At 41.3% G+C, this 26359-nt stretch overlaps 1 protein-coding gene across 6 annotated transcripts in view; it reads right to left on the bottom strand.

Annotated features, from left to right (window-relative positions):
- Positions 1–1466: 1466 nt before the first annotated feature.
- The window catches only part of NBEA (neurobeachin), a 1002985-nt gene continuing 978092 nt past the window's right edge, over positions 1467–26359 (bottom strand). For all 6 annotated transcript variants that reach the window (XM_036298874.1, XM_036298876.1, XM_036298877.1 and 3 more), the window contains 4 exons: positions 8323–8424; positions 6185–6381; positions 5238–5389; positions 1467–3310 (listed from right to left, as the gene is read on the bottom strand). In XM_036298874.1, the coding sequence (XP_036154767.1) occupies positions 3220–3310; positions 5238–5389; positions 6185–6381; positions 8323–8424 (542 nt within the window). In that variant the 3' untranslated portion in view covers positions 1467–3219. The remainder of the gene's footprint in view (positions 3311–5237; positions 5390–6184; positions 6382–8322; positions 8425–26359) is intronic.

Here is a 26359-nt window from a genome sequence, read left to right as displayed (position 1 = left end):
GAATAATAGGATCCTGCTTCTCCAATATTGGTGTGTCTTCTTCCAGTGAACCTTCTAGGGAAAATGATCGGCAGATCACCTCAAAAGGTACTGGACCTCCCAAGCTCACAGAAAAGAGGTCTTATGCTTCCTTGCTAAAATGTGTCTGATGAAAAGATATCATATGTGGCAGAAATTGGTCTTGAGAACTGATTTCATCATCACATAGTGAGAATTTGAGGTACGGGGGCTCCCTTTACCTGCCCAAAAGATTGTGCCTGACCAAATTGGTTTAGGTCAATTTACCTCAAGGAGTTCAACTAGATAGTACAGGCAAAGAGGAGCTCTCTGGGCAGGAATGACACTAGGGACCAAGGCAGAGCCATTCTCAGGGACTCATAAATAGGTGGGTTTGCCTGAGGTGAGATTATCAGGATGACAGCCAAGAATGCTTCCCTCCTCACTTCTATGCTCAGCTGAGTTTGGACCTCATTCCTTACATTAATACTATTGAAAATATGCCCAAGGATGATTCACCTCAGAATCACCTGGAAGCATAGATTCTGCTCTTAAAAAATAAGATCCCAAGTCATTTTTCACCCAGCAGAGCTTACTAATATGGGGAGCCATGCAGGGCACTCAGCAGAGGAAGGACTAGGTTGGTAGTGTAGTCGGACCCTCTGGCAGAAGGATGGACGATGTTAGGGAGAGGTTTGATGTGAGACTCAGATATTGGTCAAGATTTTGGTGACAATCCAGATGATGGTTCTGGAAGGGGTGTGTATTAATTTAAAGAGACCTGTAGGTAACAACCAACTGGCCTGCAAGAGGGCTGGGTTTAGGGAGCCAGTGGGCTTACGATGACTGACAGACTTCTGGTGTGAGGCTAGGAGGGACAGTGACAGTAGAAGTCTCTTTTGGGCTACTGTTGGTTCTGTCCCTTTTGTCCTGGGAATGCAGATGGCAGTTTACTGGCAGTTTTGTCACTCCCTGGGCCTGTTTGGGTTGCTGCCCCCACTGCTCACACCAATTTGAATTTTAGAAGTTCCCCAGCATGGCTCCTGCCGTCCACCCTGCTCCTCCAGGCCTGTCAGTCCTGGTCATGCCTGGTGGATGGGAAATTCTAGAAAGTGTGGTTCAAATGATTATAGCATTATCTGATAATATTCATGTAATGAGAAATTAAACCCTACGCCATCATCTGCATTTAGTTCCTTAGGAAAAAAAAGAATAACACCCAATGTGGATTATATAGAAGAAACAAGGGCAGTTTCCCTCCAATCACTGATGCCCCAAATCCCTGCCAGATGGCCAAGAAGAGCGGCTCATGTTTTAGCAAATGACAGAACCTCATTACGACACGATTTCATGTTTTAGATGCTATAGGCTTTTATATAAGGTGATGTTCATTTCTTAAACTTGTATGACAACATAATGAATGCATGTAAGTGAAGTGTCCAAAGAAATGTAAAGCAATCAGTCAATTCTTTGCATATTTTATTTTTCATTTGTTGATATCCAACTCACACACATCTGGCGTATTTTACATCTTTGCAATAAAACATGGTTACAATAGCTTAAGGAATTTATATATCCAAAATATTCCACCATGATCTCAAGATGAAATGAACTTGTCTTCCAGATGTTCTGTGTCCTCCCAATTCTAAGCTACAAACTCAAGATATTGCTTACAGCCTGGTGATGAATAACTTAATCATTACTCTGATTCCCCAGAATTTCAGGATTTCATAAATACAAACAACAATGAAGAAGGAATTCAGTTCTAAAACTTACTAGTACAGGTGAATAACAAATAAGTAATCACATAAATAATGATATGTTTCTGGTGCAAAGTGCCAATAGAAAGAAACCATTATCCTGTTTTATCTTTTTAAATAAATGACTGCAAGTAAGTGTAAATTCTGAGAAAATTACATTCCTGTAACATGCCTCATAGCCCTACTGACACAATATGTACATCTATGACAATACAGTCACCAAATATACAAAGAAGAAACATAAATAAAGTGTATATACCCTTGGGTATATAACTTGATCAGTACAATGTATGGAAAATAATTTGATAGCCATAATTTTATATCATAAAAGATGAAGTGCCTTAGACTAGGAATGTGGCTTTAGGTGAGAATTTCACAGAAACCTAAAATAATAACTTTAGTTATTGTCATGATTAAGTCCAACTTGTTATTAAAGAAACTAAGCTATTCAAGAACCAAAGGGAAAAACAAAACAGCAACAACAACAACAACCAAAAGGCATCAGATTCTCTTCCCTTAATGTACAGAGACTAAGCCAGCAGATGACTCTGGAAGAAATGTCCAGAAGCTGGGAAGTCATTACTATTGAACTAATGATCATGACTCTATTTATACAATAAAAACCCAGACCTCATCCCTAATTCCCCTTTCTGCTGTGTCTTCAAATTATGACGGGTGGGGCTGAATTTTCTTTGTATAAAGTACCAAAAAATGGCAAATAATGGCTTAGTATCCAAATGCTTTATGACCAAATTTCACCTAGAAGGGATGAATTTAGATTAAAAAGTACATACCATATTTTAGCGAAAATGTCAAAGATTACCGATTGATCCCAAATACAGCCGTTTTATATGAGCTGTGTCCTTGGACAGATCTTTCTGTTTCATAGTATGGATGCACCTTTTCCATCAAGACATCAGGGTTAAAGAGCATGCAAGTTGTAACTCCACAATAAAATTAAGAAACATTGTGGTTGTCTTTTTTATACAAGGTTTTACTTTTACAAAAGTATCCCTTTAAATAAGATGCATCTGATGTACAAAGTATCAAACATGTTTTTTGTTTTTTTTCTCAGCTTGAAAAGAGGCTGGAAATGGGATGCGGGTTAGGTTCAGAGCTTAACTTCGTAACAACTGGACACAAGGTTCCTCAGAATTGTCAAAAGTCTCTTGTGCGTCCTACTACCTTTTCTCATTTAACCACAATATATGAAATAATTACCAAAAGATTTCCCAATTCTTATAATTTACATGATATAAGCTTGCTTGGTAGAAGCTGGTATTTAGTCATGAAAAAATACACAAAGTAAAATGGCTGCTGACTACAATGTACAGCTATTGCTGGGTGTGATGGAATGTACATACGGAGGTGATGGAGACGAGTTTTTCCACCAGAGATATTGCCTTTTCATGCAGCACTTGTGCTCTCAGTTTTAACTTGGCTTCTGGTTCTTCATTTGTCTTCAGTATCTATTCTGGTGCTCATAATGCCACCGATTAAAATCTATATTGAAAGCTACAATGCTACCAGAAGCCATGCCAGTGATCAGAGTCCTGGGAAAGCAGAGACAGAATTAAGAGTGACACAAATCACTGATGTGGTTGCTATTTTACACTAGACATGATCATGATCTCAATGTTCACCACATCTCAATGCATGTTCACCGAGATAGGATTAAAATGTATTTGTGGTTCTCCTGAGTGAAGCTAAATCAACCCCACATACCTGAACTGCCAGACCGAGTATCGCTAAACATTTGATAGGACATCTTGTCAGATAAGCACTTTGGAGTATGCACCCTCAATATATGTTTATCTACCAATTCATAACTTATGTGAATGTGCTATAAGTCCAACATAGGGAATTATAAAATACAAAAATAACTGAAATTAAGGATGAGATTATTTTTGTTTTTTTATAAGGACATAGAAACTTGATAGCATCTTTCCTTACTCCTCGTCAGTGATCCCTGACTCTACTGTGACTTTGCATATGCTCTCTGATTGACCCACCTCCCCACACCTAGAGAAAGCCTTTACTACCCTCCCCACCCTTCAAGAAGTATCAGGTCTATTATTTTGTCCCTGCTTCTCTCACATACAATTTTGGTTATTTGAGCTCTTTGGGGCCAGTAATCTTGTTATGTGTTGTATCCTGCTTAATCTATGATGGTGGTAGCAAATGTTTGCAACCTGAATATATGATGAATAAGTAAGAATATCAGAGAGAACAGTTCAACTACTTAAGAACACAAATTATTTCAAATACTTTAGAGACATCCTTGCATATATAAGTAATTACCCAGTAAGCCATTCCTATTTATTCATTAGTATAGACTACAGCATCTTAGAACACTCTAAGAATAATCTGCTTCAATTTTCTTTGAAAACAGGCTGAGCTGCAGATGAAATATCCCTTCTTCAAACTAAATTAAATTATACTTTTTTAATTACTTCAATACCATTTTAATATATTATAAAGATGCTTTGTTAAATTTATTACATAAGCCTTAATATTTATAATATTTTAAAATCAATATTCTTATAAAGAATATACATATAGTTGAAAAAGTTGATTAATAAGCTTTTCTTTTTTCTGTTAAATAGAGGGTGGAGCAAAAGTAGGTTTACAGTTGTTCATATGGAAAACAATATAATAATTAATAAATAACAATATAAGAATAATCTTTGTTTCACATATTCACAACTATAAACCTACTTTTGTCCCACCCTGTGTATAGCAAAACATGAGAAATTACATACCATATTAAAATTATACAGTTTTAATTTATTTTTAAAATTTAAGAATTTTAAGATTTTATATTCTAAATAGTTTTTTCACTAAATAATAAACCCAAAGGTGAATTTTAGTAAATAGCAAAATCCTGTTGCAAACTAAGGAACAATGAAAAATCATATTAATTAAGAAAAGATTGTAGTTCTCAGGGAAACACATAAAACTCAATAAAATGACATAATTGAGAAAAATGTAAATAAGAAAATGGGGTGGGGTTGTTTTGAGGAATGAGGAAATGCCTTGCATCTTTTAAAGCAGGCGCCAACTGTAGTCTACATTGTACATTTTTCTGGTAATTAGTTAGTGGGAAGTACGCCTGAAGCTGAAGCTCAGCTCTGCTGAAACTGTCTCCTTCACATCATGTAAGCCAGGGAGGCCTGGCTGAGCCTAGGGGAGGGTATGAGAGCAGAGATGTTGATGGGATTATTCTGTTTTGGGCAGTTTCTGGCTGTGCCTGTTCATTTTCAGACTCCCTATTCCCTTTGTTTTTTTTTTTTGTCTTCTGTTTTCCTCTTGCCAGAATCTTCTATTACAGCACTTACTCTTCTCTTCAACTTACCCTTTTCTGAACTAGTCTTTCTTCCATCTGGATGCTGGAATCTTACAGCATGTTTCACCCTTGGTAGAATGTAAAGAACTTTCTATGACGATTCTCAAGTGATTATACTTCCCCTCGTGGCTCACCTCTGGTCATGGGATAAATCCATTGCTCTAATGCCAGCGTCACATCCGGGGTAAATGTACAGCTGCTTAAAGTCACAAGCCTGCCAGACTTCGACCACACCATTGTCCCCTCCGGTCACCAGGTTCTGGCCATCACTGCTCAGGAGAATTGCCTTCAGAAAAGGCAGAAAAACAGACATTTCTCCCAGTGTTTCCCAATCAGTGGTCAGTACTAAAAAGTACTCAATACAATTTGCTTGTAATTATTATCAACTTTTAGTCATTTGTCCAAGTTTTCTAAAGTCTGATCCATGGAATTTCCAATGTGGAATTCATCAAAGTTATTATATAAACAAAGGATCTTATTAAAACCAATTTATGTTACAAAATAACAGAAGTCCCAAAGAGAATATTATCAATCTAATCCAGGAAGAAGTTGAGAACGAAGTAACATGATGTTTTGTTAAGCCCCGAATATTAACAATGTTAAGACTTTTAGAACAAATGGCAGAAGCATATTTCAATACAGTTTTTAATAATGATAAACCAGGGATTACAATTTATTTGTGAGTAAAGGATAATTTAGTGTATGTAATTTTGGTCTACGGTCCTAAAGGTAAGATTCTTTTCCAAAAACAGCACTGACACAGCTGTTTAAAACTGTAAAAGGAGTTTTAAAAAATCTCTTTAAGAGTCTAACCTCTAATCAAACAGCAGCTATTATCTGCAAAGCCTAATTCACTGAATTAATTACTTGGGATTAAATGAACTTTGGGTTTGTTCAAAGAATCCAGTCACCCTTGGTAGAATGTAAAGAACTTATATGAATTTATATGTCTTTAAAACCAGCACATATTTATTGAATATCAGATAAATTCTATTATGAATCCTAATATAAATCACTTAAAATAGTTAATATTTAATCTGTTAGTTTTAGTCTCTATTTAGTACTAAACATGCAGATTTACCCGTGTTGAATCATTGATTTCCATTTGAGCCAAAAGCTTCCCATTAATACTGAAATTGCTGAATCGCCCTCGTTCGTAGTATATGATACAGTGGCCTTCACTGGAGACAGAAATCAAGCGCGGGAACAAGCAGTTTTCTGGTCCTTCAAGGGCTCTCAGCAAATCTCCAGTAATTGTGTGGACAAGGCAAGGGCCCTCTGCAGAATGGAGGGCATCAATGGCCAGAGTCATTGGTGATGACAAGTCACATATTAGCAACCATAAATCCACAAACCATCTCTGGTATACACTCAGATGTGTGAAAGAAGGTAGATAATAAAAAAGAAGTATGCTGGCAAGAGCCAAGAGTCGATGTTATGTTTGAATGGAACAAAAACAGAGAACTATTAAATAACACACACATATCTTCCAAAATTTTTATCCAGTTGGTCTCTTCCTCTATAAAAAGGATATAGATCATAGATTATGTGAGAATAAAAAACTATATGACCCCCAAATTTTTTTTAATGTGCTTTTAAAAGTATTTTCTTTAAAGTTTAGGAGAATCATCAAAACAATTGCTAATTTTGCTTAGTGTATCAAAATTCAAACATTTGTAACACCTAAATACATTATTATCAGTATTAAGTTTTACATTTTCTATAGTCTATACATAAAATGTAAGAAGCAAATTAAAAATAATTAATCAAGTAATTCAGATTATAGTTATGCTTTTCATCTTTTGAATAAATGAATAGTGAGGCAGGAGTGTAAAAGTAGTATGGAGAGTGACTTATTTGCTCCAATTGTGTTCTCCCCTGTAGAAATTGTGTTGATAAAATAAAAAATTTACAAACTCATAAAAATAATTTGTTAACATAGTTTGGTATGGCCTTCCCTGCCCATCTAAAAACCTACAAAAACTGTAGGTAAATTACATTTCTATTTTTCAATCAGTTTATTTAAGTAGGTACATATATTATAAAATAAGCGAAATTATAAAGCCATACCTAAGTCTCTTCCTGATTACTAAAGTAAAAGACATGTATTATAGAAAATACAGAAAATTAGAAAGAAAAATAGCATCACTTCTAAAGTCATCTGTCACCTACAGAAAATTAATGTTTCTTTCCTATGCCTACTGGCTTTTTTTTTTTTTTAACTTTACCAGGTAGAATGGCATTACACATATTGTTAGTATTTCTTTTTAATTAAAAAGACATTTATTGAAAATATTCTATGTGTAGATCTCTGGGTTATTTACTCTTAGATACAAAAATGAAGAAACCACCCTCTCCATACCTCTTATTTTTATGGATATGAGGCAAACAGAATAAGCTCCTAAAAACTAAACCTAGTATCTCATCACCTTGCTTAGAAAACTTCAATAGTTTCCCACTGTACTTATAATACAATAAAATAAATCACAAATCCTAGTGCCACTGGCCCCTCCCACCTCTTCAGCCTTCTTTCTCTTTAACTCTGTGGCATCATCACTCACCCTCTTTGGTTTTCTTTCAGTTTCTCTAAGACTAGATTTCTTTCTGCCCCAGAGCCTTCCCATAAAGAACTGGTATATGAGCCAGAATTAGAACCCAAGTTTCCTGACTTTTCCTAAAACAACACTTCTACTACAAAACACACCAAAAACCTAAGTTAGCAATTTTCAACTTTTTTCATCTCACGGCACACATAAACTAATTATAAAATTCTGCATGTAGCGGTGTGCCTGCCAGGGCACACCAGTTGAAAATAGTTGCCCTAAGTGATCATTTTTTCTTTTCTATAAACCTCTACCTAGTCCCATTTAATTTGTGAATAGGACTCCCACCATGGCCACCTTCCCCTGTCTTCATCCTCCTTGATTTTTATATGTTAGTTTTAAAGGCTGCATCACATAGGAAGTGCTGCAGTTTCATTTTACAGCATTCTGGTTAGAATGCTGGTGACCACACTATATAACATAAAAGTTTTGGTTTTTTTTTTATATTATATCAGTCCTGGTAATTATTGATACTAAAACTAAACAGCTACAAAAATCCTAGGGTTATATTTGTCTATAGAGAGCCTCCTAAAGGAAAAAAAAATCATGAATCATGGTTAACTTAAGGAGATGGTACAGTTTTAAAAGACCCAAAATGAAAGAAATATCTTCTGACCTTTAGCACCACTGATAACAAGTCCAAGCTCTGCGCAGACAGAAACACAGACAACTTCATGGTCGTGGCCTGTGAGAACAGCCCTTGGTGCAGGATAGTCACCTGCAAGGAAATAGCAACAGAGAGTTACTGTATGCTGATGGCAGAAATGAAGTACACCATTAAATCAAATGTTTAAAATAATAATCATTAATGTTTGTTAATGGCATTTACTAGCTGTGTTTTACCACAAGCCAGTTACTTAACTTCTCTGCTGTTTTCTGCTTAGATGACTGGATAATGTAACAAATATAATGTGCTTACATTATAAAGTGGTGATAATTATTCCTTTTTCCTGGTTATTGTTATAAAACAGATACCAAGCTGCCAAGGCATTTAAATGCTTTATCTTATTTAATAACAGCAATATTCAGATGAGTTAGGCACTGTTATTATCCCTCTTTTATAGCCAAGAAACCCGTGTTTATAACTTGTACAAGTTCATACAGCAAGCAAGTACTAGACCTAGAGCTATCCAATTTTAAAATGCAAGCTCGTACCCCTTTAAAAATGTCCCAACAGAACAAGCTGAGGAGCTTTGACTTTTTAAAATCCTCACCAATGAATATGTTTATTGATTTTAGAGAGAGGGGAAGGGGGAGGGAGAGAGAAAGAGAGAGGAGAGAGAGAGAGAGAGAGAGAGAGAGAGAGAGAGAGAGAGAGAGAGAGAAACATTCATGTGAGAGAGAAACATGAGAAATAAACATGACCAGTTGCCTCCCATACCTAGATATGTGTCCTGACCAGGAATCAAACCTACAACCTTCTGTTTTATGGGATGACATTCCAATCAACTGAGCCACACTGGCCAGGGATGATTTTTGAAGAGAAAGGAAAGTAGGAAAGGAAAGAAGAAATGGTCATCTTAATTTCCCTCTTGACTTAATAAAGTCAAAGCCAGCTAAAGAGTCCAGCTGAACTATATGCCATAAGTATTTTCACTGCTAGGTGGTTTCAGGAACATTGAATGAATGCCTTCTAAGTGACAGGCACTCTCCAAGTGGGCTAGGAATGGAAAGAATCTACACTAATAAAAGACAAAGATGCTAATTGACCATACCTTCCCTATGCCCAAGCCATGCCTACCAGCCAATCAGAGTGGCTATATGCAAATTAACCCAACCAGATGGCAGCTGGAAGCCACGGAGCTGGAGCAAGCAGGAGGCTTGGTTGCCCCGGCGATGGAGGAAGCCAAGCTTCCCGCGCCTGTCCTGGCCGGCTGTGGCCTCCACAAAAGGCATCAAAGTTTCAATTATAGAAGCTAAATAAACCCCAGATACCCACTTCCAGCAAGCCTCTACTGGGAGCTTGGGTTGCCGAGGGCTGTGCTAGCCTGCAAACAACCATCAGGCCCTCACCCAGGACAGCCAAACCCTCATGGGGTGAGGGTCCCTGCTGGGGGGCTTGGCCAGCCTGCAAACAGCCCTCAGCCCCTCACCCAGTCTGGCCAGGCACCCCAGTGGGCACCCTCACCCTGAAGGGGGTGTGGCCAGCCTAAAAACGCCCATCAGCCCCTCACCCAGGCTGGCCAGGCACCCAAGCGGGACCCTCACCCTGATCCTGGACACCCTTCAGGGCAAACCAGCCAGCCCCCACCCATGCACCAGGCCTCTATCCTATGTAATAAAAGGGTACTATGCAAATTGACCCTAACAGCAGAGCAACTGGGAATCACTGGTCAATATGACACACACTGACCACCAGGGAGCAGACGCTCAATGCAGGAGCTGCCCCATGGTGGTCAGTGTGCTCCCACAGGGGGAGCTCTGCTCAGCCACAAGTCAGGCTGATGGCTGCCAGCACAGCGGTGGTGGTGGGAGCCTCTCCCGCCTCCTCAGCAGCACTAAGGATATCCGACTGCAGCTAGGCCTGCTCCCCGTTGGCAAGTGGACATCCCCCAAGGTTTCCCGGTCTGCCAGAGGGATGTCTGACTGCCAGCTTAGGCCCAATCTCCCAGGGAGCAGGGCTAAGCCAGCAGGTGGTAATCCCCCGAGGGTTCCCAGACTGTGAGAGGGCACAGGCCAGGCTGAGGGACCCTCCCGAGTGCACAAATTTTTGTGCACCAGGTCTCTAATAGAGGTATAAGGCATAACCTGGAACTGTGAGAACACATCAAACAATCCTGGCCTTGCACAGGCTTACTCTCACCACCGGCGCTCAGTAGTGAAAAGCATGAAGATGAACAAGTGTATGTGCACAGAGTATAGCAGGGACCAAAAAAAAATGCAAAAATTTAAGAGACAATCAGAATATTTGGTGAATAAACTGCATGAAAACAGTGTGAAAAGGGTAACCAAAGTTGAAAGGGCATCATGGCCAACCCTGTCTTACTGGGAAAACTAGAGAAGCCAATTTGGAAGGAAAGTGAAGGACCTCTATAGTCTTGGGGTACAAAAGTGTAGAGGAAAATAAAACAGTAGAAAGTCATAGAGGAAATCTGAAAGGTGAATGGGATATGGTGCCAACCTGGGAAGGTCTGTGATAGTTCCTTTGGTGGAAGGGAAAAGAGAGCCAGTGTTAGCAGTAAAAGAGGACCCGAAAGATCCACTGGAACAGCTCCTAAGTCAATGGAAACTAAAGAGAAAATAAACAAATGGGACTATACCAAAATAAAAAGCTTCTGCACATCAAAAGAAACCATCAACAAAATAGCAAGAAAGCCCACTGCATGGGAGAACATATTTACCAATGTTATCACTGATAAGGGTTTAATTTCCAACATTTACAGGAAACTCATACAACTTAACAAAAGAAAGATAAACAACCCAATCAAAAAATAGGCAATGGACTTAAATAGACACTTTTCAAAAGAAGACAGAAGGAAGGCCAAGAGACATATGAAAACATGCTCAAAGTCACTAATCATCTGAGAGATGAAAAGCAAAACAACAATGAGGTACCATCTCACACCTATCAGAATGGTTATCATCAACAAATCAACAAAAGACAAGTGCTGGTGAGGATGCGGAGAGAAAGGAACCCTCATGCACTGCTGGTGGGAATGCAGACTGGTGCAGCCACTGTGGAAAACAGTATGGAGTTTCCTCAAAAAACTAAAAATGGAACTCCCAATTGACCCAGTAGTCCCACTTCTAGGATTATATACCAAGAAACCAGAAACACCAATCAGAAAGGATATAATCTTTCGGGTCCTCTTTTACTGCCAACACTGGCTCTCTTTTCCCATCCACCAAAGGAACTATCACAGACCTATGTTCATAGCAGCACAATTTACCATAGCTAAGATTTGGAAACAGCCTGAGTGCCCATCAGCAGATGAGTGGATTAGAAAACTGTGGTACATCTACACAATGGAATACTAACTACACTGCGGTAAAAAAGAAGTAATTCTTTCCATTTGCAACAGCATGGATGGAGTGGAGAGCATTATGCTAAGTGAATTAAGCCAGTCAGAGAAAGATAATTATCACATGATCTCACTCATTTGTGGCATATAATGAACAACATAAACTGATGAACAAAAACAGATCCAGAGACAGAGAAGCATCGATCAGACCGTGAAACCTCAGAGGGAAGGTAGGGGAGGGCTGGGTTAAGGGGGGAGAGATCAACCAAAGGACTTGTATGCATGCATATAAGCATAACCAATGGATACAGATACCATGGGGGTGAGGGCATGAGTGGGAGGGGGGGGGTTGGGGGGATAAGGACACATATGTAATACCTTAATCAATAAAGAAAAAAATAAAATAAAAATAACAACATAGATAACTCATCTATAAAATATGTGAACATGATTCAGGGCAAGCATATTTATACAACAACTAGAGGCTCAGTGCACTAAATTTGTGCATGGGGAGGTTTTCCCTCAGCCCAGCCTGCACCCTCTCCAATATGGGACCCCTCAGGATCGGGCTTAAACCGGCAGCCAGACATCTTTTTCACAATCCTGGACTGCTGGCTCCTAATTGCTCACCTGCCTGGCTGCCTGGTTGCCCCTAAATGCCCCACCCGCCAGCCTAATTGCCCCTCACTGCCTCTCTGTGCCAGCCTGATCACCCCTAACTGTCCCCCCTGCTGGCCTGGTCACCCCTAACTGCCCCCCTCTGCTGGCCAGGTCGTCCCCAACTGCCCCCTCCCTGCCATCCTTTATGCCCCTCACTGCCCCCCCCCCCCCGCAAGCCTAATTACCCCCAGCTGCCCCCCTGCCATCCTGGTTGCTCCCAACTGCCCCCCTGCCATCCTGGATGCCCCTCACTGTACCCCCTACCAGCCTAATCACCCCAAACTGCTGCTCCTGCCAGCCTGGTTGCCCCTAACTGCCCCCCTGCCAGCCTGGTCACACCCAACTGCCCCCTCTATTGGCCTGTTGGCCCCAACTGCCCCCACTTGCCAGTCTGGTCACCCCATGCAACCTGCTGTTCAGTCATTTGGTCATCCTTCACTAACCCCCCTGCCAGCCTGGTTGTAGGCAGCCATCTTGTGAGGGCATGAGGGTTAATTTTCATATTACCTCTTTATTATATAGGATATAACAGTGTAACAATTGGGATTGAAATATTGGGCAGAAACAAGCAATATAAAATTCAACAAATATATGAAAAAAAAAGGAAGATTCACTGAAGTGAAACTCCTGTGAAGGCAGTGTAATCAGAAAAATAGACATAAAACACTTACAGGCAGTATAATCAGACTCAACAAATATCAATGTTTTGTAATGCCTCACTATTTCATTAAAAACATCACATGTATTAATGTCTTATGTTGCCTATTTATTTCTTTTAATTTAAAAAGATTTTTTTATTGATTTTATAAAGAGGAAGGAAAAGGGAGGGAGAGAGGAAGGGAAGAAGGGAGAGAGGGAGGGAGAGAAGGAGGAAGGGAGGGAGAGAGAAACATTGATTGATTGGCTGCCTCCCACATGCACCCCAACTGGAAATCAAACCCTCCACATTTTTGTGTATGGGATGACACTCCAACCAACTGAGCCACAACAGTCAGGGATCTCACTTTTCATTTTTAAACAGCTCTAGCTATGACATTGGTTTATCCTGGCTGTGTTGTTTAGTTGATGCTATAATATCATCTTAGCAAAGAGTAAGTACTATATGTAAATATGCCTTTGTGCATATATATAAACATCATTATTTACTTTAAGTTGTCAGTATCATTGCCCATTACTTTTTTCCTTGAAAAGGCATGTTGTAACTTGGTCTTGTAACTACAACTCTTCCAGAATTCTTGGTATTTCTCAAGCTACGATCTATATGCCCTGAGATGGGTGAATATTTTCTGGAGGTAGAAAAGTTCTACAAAAAGTTTCAAATTTGAGATTTGTATTTTAATAATACTCTAAAAATGTTTTTAACCAGTTATAAGGATAAAATTTCTGTCAAAATTTAGTCCATGGCAATTTAATGTTGAAATTTAATTAAGTCATTGTTTCTCCAAATAGGGCTCATGGGGTCAAGAACACATTTCTCAGAGTCATTGTTTTGTACTCTCTAAAGGGATTAGTATATTAGTCAAGTTTGAGAAACGTTACTGTAGACTTTTTTCCTCCAAGTTTACAAATTCTTTTCAAGTTGGAATCTATCTGATTTCCCTTTGTTTTTAATATATTTTTACTAGAGGCCTGGTACACAAAATTCATGCATGGGGTCGGGGGGGTGTCCCTCAGCCCAGCCTGCATCCTCTCACAATCTGGGACCCCTTAGTGGACGTAGGGCCTAAACTGGCAGTCCGACATCCCTCTCATACAGTGACCATACTTTTCATACAGGTGGTGAAATGTATGCACCAGTGACCATACTTTTCATACAGGTGAAAGGCATCTTGCTGTTGTATGGGCAGCTACATTTTTTTGCCCTGATTATAAAAAGTAGTACATAACATGATCCTTCTGAGGCTGTAGTACCATTTTACCCATCTTATGATGGAAAAACTGAAGTGGAGAAGTTAAGTAATTGGCTTTATCACACAGTTATAAGTGTCAGAATCAGGACGGACCACAAAATGTGCAAGCCAGAGTCCATGCATGTCATCACTGCATCATCCTGTTTTTTTCAGTGTTAGAGTAGCCTTGCCAGGTTTTAATATTTAAATCTAAGAGAATGTTCCCAATATATAGGGTAGGGTCCCTGGGCCTGGCTGGTGCTCAGAGCCATCTGTGGGGTGCCCAGTGGGTGGGGCGATCGGGGGCTCCCGCTGGCACCTGCCTTGGCTGGCAGCCTGGCACTGCCCGCTGGCCGGTTCCACCCCCCTGTTGCCGCCACTGGTCAGCGGCAGCTTCTGCGTTGAGCGTCTGCCCCCTGGTGGTCAGTGCATGTCATACAACCAGTCATTCCACAGTTCGGTTGATTTGCATATTAGGGTTCCATTAAATAGAATTGATTTCAGAGAGGAAGGGAAAGGAGGAGAGATATAGAAACATCAATGATGACAGAGAATCATTGATTGGCTACCTCCTGTGTGCCCCCTATTGGGGATCTAGCCCACAACTGGGCATGTGCCCTGACTAGGAATCAAGCCATGCCCTCCTGGTTCATAGGCTGCTGCTCAACCACTGAACCACACAGATTGTGCTACCTTTTTTTTTTAGAATTAAATACAAAGGTAATTACATATTAAATATTTATAACTTATATATAAGATTAAGAGAAAATAAATTCTCTTGTACTCACCACCTAGTTTAAGAAATATATAACACTGGAGGCCTGGTGCACAAATTTGTGCACCAGTGGGATCCCACAGCCAGGCCTGCACCCTCTCACAATCCGGAACCCCTCAGGGGATGTCGGACTACTGGTTTCGGCCTGATCCTTCCAGGCCAGGCCAAGGGACCCCACCAGTGCACAAATCCGTGCACCGGGCTTCTAGTATGCATATAAGATCTTTGGTTAATCTCTTTCCCCTCTTCCCCCTTCCCTCTGAGATTCATCAGTCTGTTCCATGTTTCCATGCCTGTGCATTGACCATCTGCCCCCTGGTGGTCAGTGCGCATCATAGCTACTGGTCAAACAGCCGAACATTAGGATGGTCGCTTAGGCTTTTATATACGTAGATTACCAGTAACCTTAGTGCCCCCTTTCTTATATCTTAGACTTAGAGAATATTATGCCTTCTAAAAAAGAATTCTGTACTTTTCTCTTCATTCTGGCTGTTAAGTTTATGAACTTTCTTTCATAGTACTTGAGTTCCTGGTGTGCTGGCCTGGTTTCCTCTGTGAACTCTTATTCTGGGTTGGGTGGACTCCTGTCCCCTGCCCATTTTGTCTCTCAGAGAATTATGTCTGCCTCCCAGCAAGCATCCAACACTCTTCCCCTCTGGTCTGCCAATATCTCGTCCTTCACATACACCCATCTTCTGTTTCCCCAGAAATTTCTCACACTTTTATGTGAGTTTTCTCAGCTACATCAGCTTCAATTTCGCTTTTGAGGCAATTCTTACTTGGATGGAGTGTATGTGTGCATATGTGTGTGTGGTGGGGAATGGTTTGGCAGGTCATGTCAGTTGGTGATCTTTTCTAAATGTATGTATAGTGCTATAATATGTTGAAATATTGGCAGAGTATCATTTGTAATTGTCAGAAGTCTGGATTTGTCTAAAACATAGTTATCTAATTTATAAAATCATGTTTCAAAGATGTCCTGAATTTCCTGGTAAAATAAGGATTGAGTATTAAGATTTTTTGTGAAATACTATTCTTAATTTTTCTAAATGAATACTTTTATCAGAGGGACTGGTGAATTGAAAAACCTTAAAATTATATGTTTAATAAAATTTATATACAGTGAGAGTTTCTTAAACCTTTTCCTTATATGCTACAGAAAGAATAAAAGCAATCTAGTTCTATTGCAGGGAATCAAAACCATGTATGAAATATTTAAAATATATTTTATGTATGTAATGTTTCTTTCTATGAAGAAATACATTTTCAAAAGCTAGCACCTGATTTATAAAGTTTAAAATATTTTGTCATTACAATTTCCCCAGATCCTTTGAATAAACTGTAGAATTTAGCTACTAGGGGTATCATTTAGGAACTCTGAAAGCATTGTTTCCCACTTTAAACTAGAGAAAACTAAATAAAAAGTAAGTAAAACATTATTCAGAGACTTTGGAGTTGGAAAACCTGCAGCAGGAAGAAAGCATATTTCCTATTTTACATTTCATTGCCAGTGACAGATGTTATGCACTTCAACAATCATTCAAAATCCTGGGGATATTCTGTCACTGTCACATCACAATTGATGGATGTAGCTGAGGGTTAAAGTGCAGGGGGAGGTGCAAGTGAGACCTCCTCTCTAAGGACTACAGTGGCATCACACTCAGTGTCCAGTCATTTCTTTAACAGAAGCGTTCTCTGTGTGAGGGAATTACTATGAATGATAATGAACGAACACATCCAGTTTTGAGATTCCTTATGGGCAAGCATTTAGAAACTCTAAATATAAAAAGGCTTATCAAAAAAAGATTCCATCTCATTTTTATCAAACATTATTTCAGTATTTTCAAAACAGATGATGAAAAAAGCACAAAGGCATTAGATGTTGCCATTCACATAGAACTGACAATAAGAGCTTTTTCAGTGAGGTAGTCTATGGCTTTTAGAGAAATGATCAAAGTAAAGATTACTCATGGTTATTTTCAACCTAATTTGTGGAACTACTAATATGCTTTGGTCCTTCTGAATCAGAACTAAGCAAAAACAGCAGAGTTTCTAAGGTCTCTGATCCTCAGTACAGTCAGAAGTCAAACCTCCTGATGCTATACAACATTTGGATTTTATCTATGACTGTTGTGAAGTCATTGCAGAATCATTGCAGAAGGCATTTTCATTCATGCTTATACCTACATAAAATATGATAGATTTTTTACTTAAATCCCAGAATAAGATATCTAATCAATGGGTGCTGTAGTTCTACCACTACTCTGATTTCAAGATTTATATTAAAAATTATGTTAGACATTTGCTAGGATAGCTCAGAAAAACTGTGTCAGTGAGGAATTTCTTATCAAGATACTGTGTCCTCAGCCACAGGTAGTACTGCAGCTGAGGTCCGGCTCAAGTATCCAAAATGCCTGGGTCACATGGTTACCCACATTAAGAACATTCCATGGATGGAAAACATCCCATGATGTGTTTTCATTTTATTACATATTCATAGAGTACTCAATGAAAAATAGAATCCTATTTATTCACTAGAGGCCCAGTGCATGGGGGGGGAAGGGAGGGCGTGGCCTTAAGCCCAGCTTGGCCCCTCTCACAGTCCGGGAGCCCTCAGGGGATGTCCTACTGGTATGATGTCCCCTGCGGGAGGCGACTGGGCTGATCATGGGAAGGTGCTGCCCCCATCACCCTTTTGCTGCTGCCACTGCCAGCCGCCGCAGCCAGCCGCCACAGCCATGAAGGTGTTTTCATCAATATGGAGTCCAGTCCCTCCACCACAAAAAAATGACAACTTTCTTTAGGCATTTTCAAGATGTCTCTTTCATAGGATATGACATTTCTTTCTTTCTTTTTTTATTTTTATCTTCACCTGAGGGTATTTTCCCATTGATTTTTAGAGACCGTGGAAGAGAGAGGGAAAGACAGAGAAAAAAATCAATGTGAGAGGGACACTTCGCTTGATTATGTCCTGCATGAGTCCTGACCTGGGCCCCAGCCAGGGAGGAGCCTGAAACCTAGGTACATGCCCTTGACCAGAATTGAACCCGGATCCTGTAGTCCACAGGCTGAGGCTCTACACACTGAGAAAAACTGGCTAGGGCAGGATATGACATTTCTGCGTCCCTCCAGCAGCGGACCTTCATTTTTTCCTCCAGGAGTGAGGTGGAAAGCCCCTAGATCACCTTCTTGGATTCTTATTACCCAAGTTACCAAGAACACTGCAAGTGGTGTACATGGAGCTTAGCCATTGAGCGGTCAGAAAAGGTGTTTCCTCTGCAGCTCACATGCAGAGGTGGGACTGCCAGTGTGCCATAGCTGGCAGGCCCTCTTCTCTCCAGGCCTGCGCCATCCATGGCTTGCCTCACTGTGCACGCAGTCCCCTCCCACCCACCTGCGCGTGCAGCCTCCTCCTGAGCAGTAGTGATGTTACGACGTCCTGGACAATTTGCATATTACCTCTTTATATACATAGATTCTTCCTCAGAGATGAATGACATTGAGTACATTTTCCTCTGAGCACTATAGTTGCAGGGCAAACCTTGAAGTCTTGAACCTGGATCTAGGGCACAGTACATTACTCTCACACCATCACCTTCCCAAAATAATCAATATTGTAATCCACCTTCCTTTCCCAAGAAAGTAGGTTTCTGCCTAGTGCCCAGAGAGCCTTCCTCTAACCCTATCTGTGATCTGAAGCTCTCTGATTATGAGAACAGATTAGTCACTTTTCTGTTTTTTATCTTGCTGCTGATGCAGGCCAAAGGCTCTTGCAGCCTTAGTTCCATGAAGATAAAGGAAAGGCAGAGACCCAGTGCCAAGCAGCTAGCCCCCTTCCTAGTCACAAGACCTATAAAGTCTCCTAATGTCAGGTTAAGTGTTGGAGGGCTGAGAGGTCTAGTAGCCCAGGTCCTGTGCTAGAGATGTTACACTACAGATACCACGTGGCCCTCAGAAAGTCTCATGAGGTAAAACATTTTACACATATAACTATCCTTTAATACTTAATGAAAAGATGGTTTAACATATACTAAACCTTAGGTAAAATTCCATGTTCTGAGAAGTGAATCAAATTCATTATCTAATATGTATGCATACATTTGAAATACCTCTGGGCTATTCTTTACTCATGCTTTTATCTCTTATAATGTCAATGGTTAGTGTGGTTGTAGAACTGGGCATCAGGATAGTCATTTTAAAAGAAGGCTGGATGGAAACAAAGGGAGGGATATAATCTGGCCAATGTTTTGTGACAGGTTATGGCTGGCAGGAGGGTCAGAGTCCAGGGCTGAAGCATGCACAATGGAAGCCTGGGGAGGGATGTGTGCACAGCTGGAGTCTCCTCTTCAATGGGCTTCTCATTGCATAGTGCTTATATGCTCACACATTGCTAAAAGGCTTGTTTTTAAAAGTGAAACAAAAAAAGCACAATACCAATGTCTTATACATATTATTAGAATATTTGTAGATTTGAGTTGAAAAGATGAACGGTAAATTATCTTTCAAAGTTTCCTACTGCTAGGATTTTCAAAATTTTCTATACATGTATCAACTAGCTCTCTATAAAGCACCTCATATCTGGTATAAACATTAAAGCCACACACTTTAAAAGCAGATTTGATTTTGAGCTGAGGTCCCAATGTGTTTTAAAAGTCTGTTGAAGAGACAACAATGTTGACTTGCCCCTCTTGTGACTATCTTGTTGGAAGATACAGCACATAATGAGAAATGTCAAGTCCCAAGATCAATGAAATTTTGGGCTCTAGGGATTCTAGGAATAGCATTGATCCTTTTAAAGAACACCAAGCAGAGATGGGTTGTAATATATTGCAAAGAGGGGCTCAGGAGGATTAGCGGCCAAGTCCAAGATACCTACCTGACAAAAAAATTCAATCAGCTTTTAGCACAAATTGCTTGTTCTGCTCTCCTTTCTCTCATGCAGTAGGCTGCTTCCAATTAAAGTGCACAAATTAATTTTTATCACTTCCAAATTAGTTTCAGAATTTTTGGGAAAGTCTGTTTCAGATTAAAGCACCTGTCCCTCACATGCCTACAATTCTGTTATCAAGTCAGGACCTATTTAAATATCTAAGAACATTTTTGATGTTCACAGTCACAAGTTTGAAAGAGTAATAATGATTATTAATATTATAAAATCCTATATCATAAAAGATTAATATGCAAATTTTCCCATCAGGATTTCGACCGACCAGAATTCAGCCACTCACTATGACATGTGCTGACCACCAGAGGGTGGCATGGAATAAAGGAAGGCCCTGGCCAGCAGCTGAAAGGAAGGCCCCAGCTGGCAGCCAGAAGGTCTCAATCAGCCCTGATCGCCGGCCAGGCCTAGGGACCTTACCCATGCACAAATTTCATGCACCAGGGCTCCAGTATATTAATAAAGTAACTATGATTCAACTGTAACCTATGCTAGGTAGCCTTTTCTTTATTCTTTTATGCTTTAAAACTCTTTGTAATAATCTGTTTTAAAATTTTTATTGTCTTGGTCAGAAATTCATTGAAACTATAAAATAATTAGAAAAAAGCTTTTTTTTTTCTGAGATGTTTAGTCACAACAATATTTTTGACACAATAAAACCATAAACTCTTTCCATATCTAAAAAATCCACAAATATTACTTATTTTTCTCTGTGGCACTAATAGAGCTATCCATCGAAAAATAATGACAATGCAAAAGAAGCATAAATATACAGTGGTGGGGGAAAGTAGGTTAAATTACCAGCCATCACTGTCTAAAAGATAAATCATAAATAAGAATATAAAATAATGATAATATGATAATAAGACATATAATACAAATAAATATTAAAATGATTAATAACAATATAAGAATAAACTGTTTCACATACTCACAACTGTAAACCTACTTTTGCTCATCCCTGTATTAAAGTAACTTGAATCTACCTTGAGCAGTGTGCAAAGTAAGGTGAGTAAATGTATCTTTTGATGTGGTTCTGTATAAATACGATTCAGCCGCTGACATATAAAGCAATTCATTATCTATATCAAAGCTAATCTCTGAATCCTAACAGCCACTGGAATATTATGTTTCATGCTAGGATTGCAAGTCTAAGTTAATATATACATCCCTCCAAACCTAAGGACACTGTGTCACACACTTAAATATGAATTTATAATAACTAGCTTTTTGGTCTTAAGCAGCAATGCATTATGAAATAGAAAACACATAGCCTGATTCTCTGACCTGTGAATTGGTAACTAGATCAGATTAAACTGGAAGAGAAAAAAAAAATCTTTTTCTTTCATATTGTGAGTTTTCTGATAGCAAGGGCTACATCTATGTCAACACCCATGACTGATCCCTGATGTGACAGTCAATTCAGTGTGTGCTGTGACTGCCTTTACAAACAGTGCAAAAAGTGAACAGCCAATGTGTATGGTCTCTCTAGTCACAAATATTTATGCTACTAGGTAGACTGGCTACTTTAACAGATCGAGTCATAAATCTGTCAAGTCAATCAAATACTTAGTATGATCAATTATTATTTTTTCCTATTGTGATTATATATATGACAAAAAGCTGAAGGCAGTTTTTACATAATCATCAATTTGTACCCAAGAGGTAAGTAAGGCTAAGCATTTTGTAGATGCTCAAAATATTAATGATATCAAATATCATCTGATAGCAATTCATGATTCATGTAATGCATACGTAATGTATCAATATATCCAAACAAGAAAAGCAGTTTTGTGATCAGTGTAATATAGATTCCTGTAAACAGCAGAAGCTAAAAGATTTTGACTCAAAGAATCTTCTGCTGCTAAGACCTGGACAGCATTATGCTAAGTGAAATAAGCCAGTCAAAGACAAGTACCATATGATTTCACTCATATGTGGAATCTAATGAACAAAATGAACAAGCAAGCAAAACAGAGACAGACTCATATATAGATAGCAGGCTGACAGCTGTTGGGGGTTGGGGCTGGGTGTGGGGGGTGGAGCAATTAAGCAAAAAAGAAAAAACTCATAAGACAGGGACAACACTGTGGTGATTGTTGTGGGGAGTGGGCCTGGAGGGAGGTGGAGGAGGGTGTATAGGGAGGATAAATGGTGATGGACAGAGACTTGATTTGGGGTGGTGAACACACAATGCAGTGTACAGATGATGTTTTATGGAATTGTACACTTGAAGCCTTTATAATTTTGTTAACCAGTGTCATCCCAATAAGTTTAAAAAAATAGTACCAACACACAGTAAACATTCAATACATGCTTGTTTGACTAACACTTTAGGTGCTCAACCTATGTATTCTAGAAGAGCATTACATGTATTAAAGATAACATGAAATAAAGCCATATTACACATGTCCACATTAAATGTCCAATAAACTCTTGACCAGGTGGGTTTTATGAAAGTGGTTTAGGTGCATAATGATGACAACATCCTATCTAATAATAGACAAACATGGTAATAAACCATAGCTCCAACACACTTCCCATTGGCTAATCAGGGTGAATGCAAATTAACTGCCAACCAAAATGGTGGTTGACCGCCAACAAAGATGGCGGCTAATTTGCATACTGCAGGCAGGGTAGGGCAGCTGCAAGCCGCCATCCAGGCCCCCCTGTGCGTCGGGCTGGGGGGGGGGGGCAGGCGGGGGCTGGGGCAAAGATAAGCAGTGCTGATTGCTTTGCCCTAGCCCTCACAGGCCCACCGGAGACAGGGGCCCCACTCCCGTGTGCGATCCGGGTGCGGGCAGGGGCTGGGGCGAAGGCAAGCAGTGCGGATGGCTTCGCCCTAGCCCTCACTGGCCCACCAGAGACAGGGGGCCCACTCCTGTGTGCAACCTGGGGGCAGCCGGGGGATCAGCAGCATGGCTTACCTTAGCCTGAGCCCCGCCCACCCACCGGGAGCGAGGGCCAAGATGGCAGGACGCAACCCTGGAGCCCCGGAGCCACCTGGGCTCTCCCTGCCTCCCACACTTCATGAATGGCAAGTTTCCACAGAGGCAGCGGCTGCGGGACGCAGAGCGGGAGACAAGGGAGTGGGCTGAGCTCGGCTGGGGCTTGGGCTTGATGGAGGGCACTGGCATGGAGGAGATCTCCCCAGCGGGTGGCGGCTCCCCCTGCCACCAGGGAGATCTCCTCTGCGCTGGTGCCCTCTGTCAAGCCCAAGCTGCACTCAGCTGCTCCCATCTCCTGCTCTGCGTGCGTCCTGCAGATGTCGCATCCGCGGAAATTTGCCATTCATGAAGCGTGGGCGGTGGGGAGGAAGAGGCACCTAAGAAGTCCCCAGCCTCCGGTGGCGGGAGCTGGGAACTTTGTGCCAGGGTGTTCCCGGTGTGGCCATGGCAGAGGGGAGCTGGGACTCTGGCCACTGCCGCCGCCGCCCCCCAGCTGGCTCTGGGTGCTTAGCGCGCTGGCTACTGCTGCTGCTTTGGCTGCTGGAAGCTCCGCTGCTGCTTGTGGTCCAGGCACAGGTGGCGGGCCAGGGTCCTGGGCCAGATCAGCAGCCCCTGCTGCTGCCGCCTCAGCAGCAACAGAGTGGGCAGCAATACAATGGTGAGCAGGGCCTGAGCCCAGCCTGCCCACCGGGGACATGGGGCCCTCTCTGATAGATAGAGAGAGAGGCAGAATTTGGCACCCCACATTCCTCCCTCATTGACCACTCCAATTCCAAGCCAGCAAGGGCTGCCTTCAGGCCTCAGCTCCAGGTCCCTCACCCCCACCCCAGGCCCAAGAGCACAGTGCTGGGCAGGGGCATCCAGGGGTTCAGGAATGTAGCACTAGGGGCCAGCATGAGTTGGGGGTGGGGGGCTGTGTTTACAGAGCCAATTTCCCCACTTCTGCAATGGCCTGCGCATCCCTCCTCCTTCCCATCAGAGGCCCAGCTCCTGCCTACATGCTTGCTGGGCAGGCTCAAGTGCACTGGGGAGTGAGCCATGGTGATCCGGATGGCCGCTTCCTGGGATGGGATGGCCAGACCACAGGGATTCATGAAGGCAATGAGGCCGTGGGGCATGCGCAGCCCTTGGGTGGCGGGGGTGGCCGGCCTAGCCCAGTCTGGCTTCAGTGTGGCCAGTGGAAGCCCGAGGCCACTCTAACCCCCACAGGGCCTAGGCAGATGGTGGCTCAGTGGAGAGCGGTGTCTCCATGCATGGTGCCCAGGGGAGGCTGTGAGCTGCTGCAACCCCGCCCCATGCTTCAGGGATGGGGAGAAGGCTTGCAGCCACCAGCACCCTAGGCTGCACCGCCTGGCCTGTGCCTCAGCCTGCCAGGTTGGCAGGGTCCAGAGCAGGTGAGCTGCTCCCTTCCCCCAGTGGTAGAACAGGGAGGAAAGCGCTGGGTTCAAGGAGGGGACCTCAGCTGGGATCCTCCTGGTGTGGGGAAGGGGCCCAGCCTGGGCCCGGTGGGGAGCTTAGGAAGTCTGGCTAAGCAGGCACTGGTTCATACCAACTCTTACTCTGCCATCTTCCTCCAGCTCTTCAATCTAGCCCCCCTGCCCCACCTGTCCGGGGGAATGGGCTCTGGGTGACCTCCCTGAGCTCAGACTGTGGACCCAGAGACCTCAAGGAAGAGTGCCTGCCCGGGCCTGGGCAGGGGCTGGTGCAGAACTACTAGGGCACAGTTGCTTCGGTGCCTCGGTGAAGTTTGCAACTGACCCAAGGAGGAAACCCGAGAGGGGAAAGGCCGGGAGGCATGAATTGCCAGCACTTTAGCCACTTGAAAACAGCTCCACTTGGAATGTGAGGCGGTTGTATGTTCAGCTGAGAAGTGAGGGGGCTGAACTCCACCATCGTTGGGCTCCTGTCAGTCCAAGGCCTAAGCCTCCACCATGACAAGGAAAGAACAGAGCGAGGGGCCTGGAGGAAGGGAGGACAATTGAAGAAAACCATGTCTAGACTTTCCCCAGCCCTCTCCTTCTTTCTGATGCCTATAAGAGCCCCAGGCCTGGCCACAGTTCTGTCTCCACCTTTTAGTCCCCTATTCTCCAACCACACAGGAAAGAAATAAGGAAGGAGTCTGTGCTGCCTTCAGAAAGTATCTATATACCTGATAGGCCAGTTCCCTTCCACAGAGGAAGGCCAGACTGCAGCTTAGGCCCGCTCCCCATAGGGACATCAGTAGGAAATCCTGTGAGGGCTCCCAGACTGTTAGAGGGGGCAGGCTGGGCTGAGGGATGCCCCCTGAGTGCACAAATTTTTGTGCATCAGGCCACTAGTCTTTTAATAAAAATAAATTCTTATATGTGGAGGTAATACTGAAAAATATACACTGATAATATTCTGCTGTAACTTCTTTATAATTTATTTATTTATTATTTATTTATTTTTTATTGATTAAGGTATTACATATGTGTCCTTATCCCTCCATTTCCCTCCCCTCCCCCCCCACTCCTGCTCTCACTGCCCTGGTGTCTGTGTCCATTGGTTAGGCTTATATGCATGCATACAAGTCCTTTGGTTGATTTCTCCCCCTTACCCCCACCCTCCCCTGCCTTCCCTCTGAGGTTTGATGGTCTGATCGATGCTTCTGCTACTGTAACTTCTTAAGGGCAATCTTAAATAAAATGCTGCATTTTAACAAGTACAATATTCACAATTTTGTTCTTAAAGATTAATGGAAACATTTCTATTTATATAGTTCTTGTTGTAATGTAAGGAACTTTAAACACTCCAAATATTACTACATCTAACTTTTCTTGCTAACTGATGGATCAAAGCTATAATAAATTGTTAACCATCTTTTGGTTTAAAAGAACATTAGAGAATAATGTAAAATAAAGTAGCTAACGGATAATTACTATAATTTAACATTTTTCTTCAAAATTCTTTACATCATAGCAGTACATTATATAAAATATCTTACCTCTACCAGATGGTAGCTTTCAAGAATTAAATACTTTTTTGAAATATCATTTTAATCATTTCTGAGCTTCATTTTGAAGATGTTAATTAATTGGATTTAAAGCAGTGTTCTGTTTAAAAAATTTTAATAATATGTCTAATTTTTGTCAATGTAAATAGATGATACTACACAGACTTGCTGCTTAATTCAACTTTTCTAATGAATGTTACACTACCATTGATATACAGAAACATTGGAAATATGTGAAAATATATTTAGATAATGTGATAATATGCTATACTTGAGAATAATAAAGCTATTACTGGCAGATCAAATGTCACACACACAATTTATTAGTATTTGGAGTATGATGTTTCTTATAAGGTAGAATTGGTAGCTAATTATTTGGCTGGTAGGAAATCAATCAATGTTGAATTTTTTTCTTTAAACCAGTATTACATCTTAGTTAACAACTTAAAACAGAGGCTGAAATGTATAATACACACACTATCTTTTATTCAGTAAGAGACACT

This window comes from Myotis myotis, unplaced genomic scaffold (genome assembly GCF_014108235.1).
Source record: "Myotis myotis isolate mMyoMyo1 unplaced genomic scaffold, mMyoMyo1.p scaffold_m19_p_3, whole genome shotgun sequence".
Taxonomy (NCBI): domain Eukaryota; kingdom Metazoa; phylum Chordata; class Mammalia; order Chiroptera; family Vespertilionidae; genus Myotis; species Myotis myotis.
This window is presented reverse-complemented; position numbering and strand designations above follow the sequence as displayed.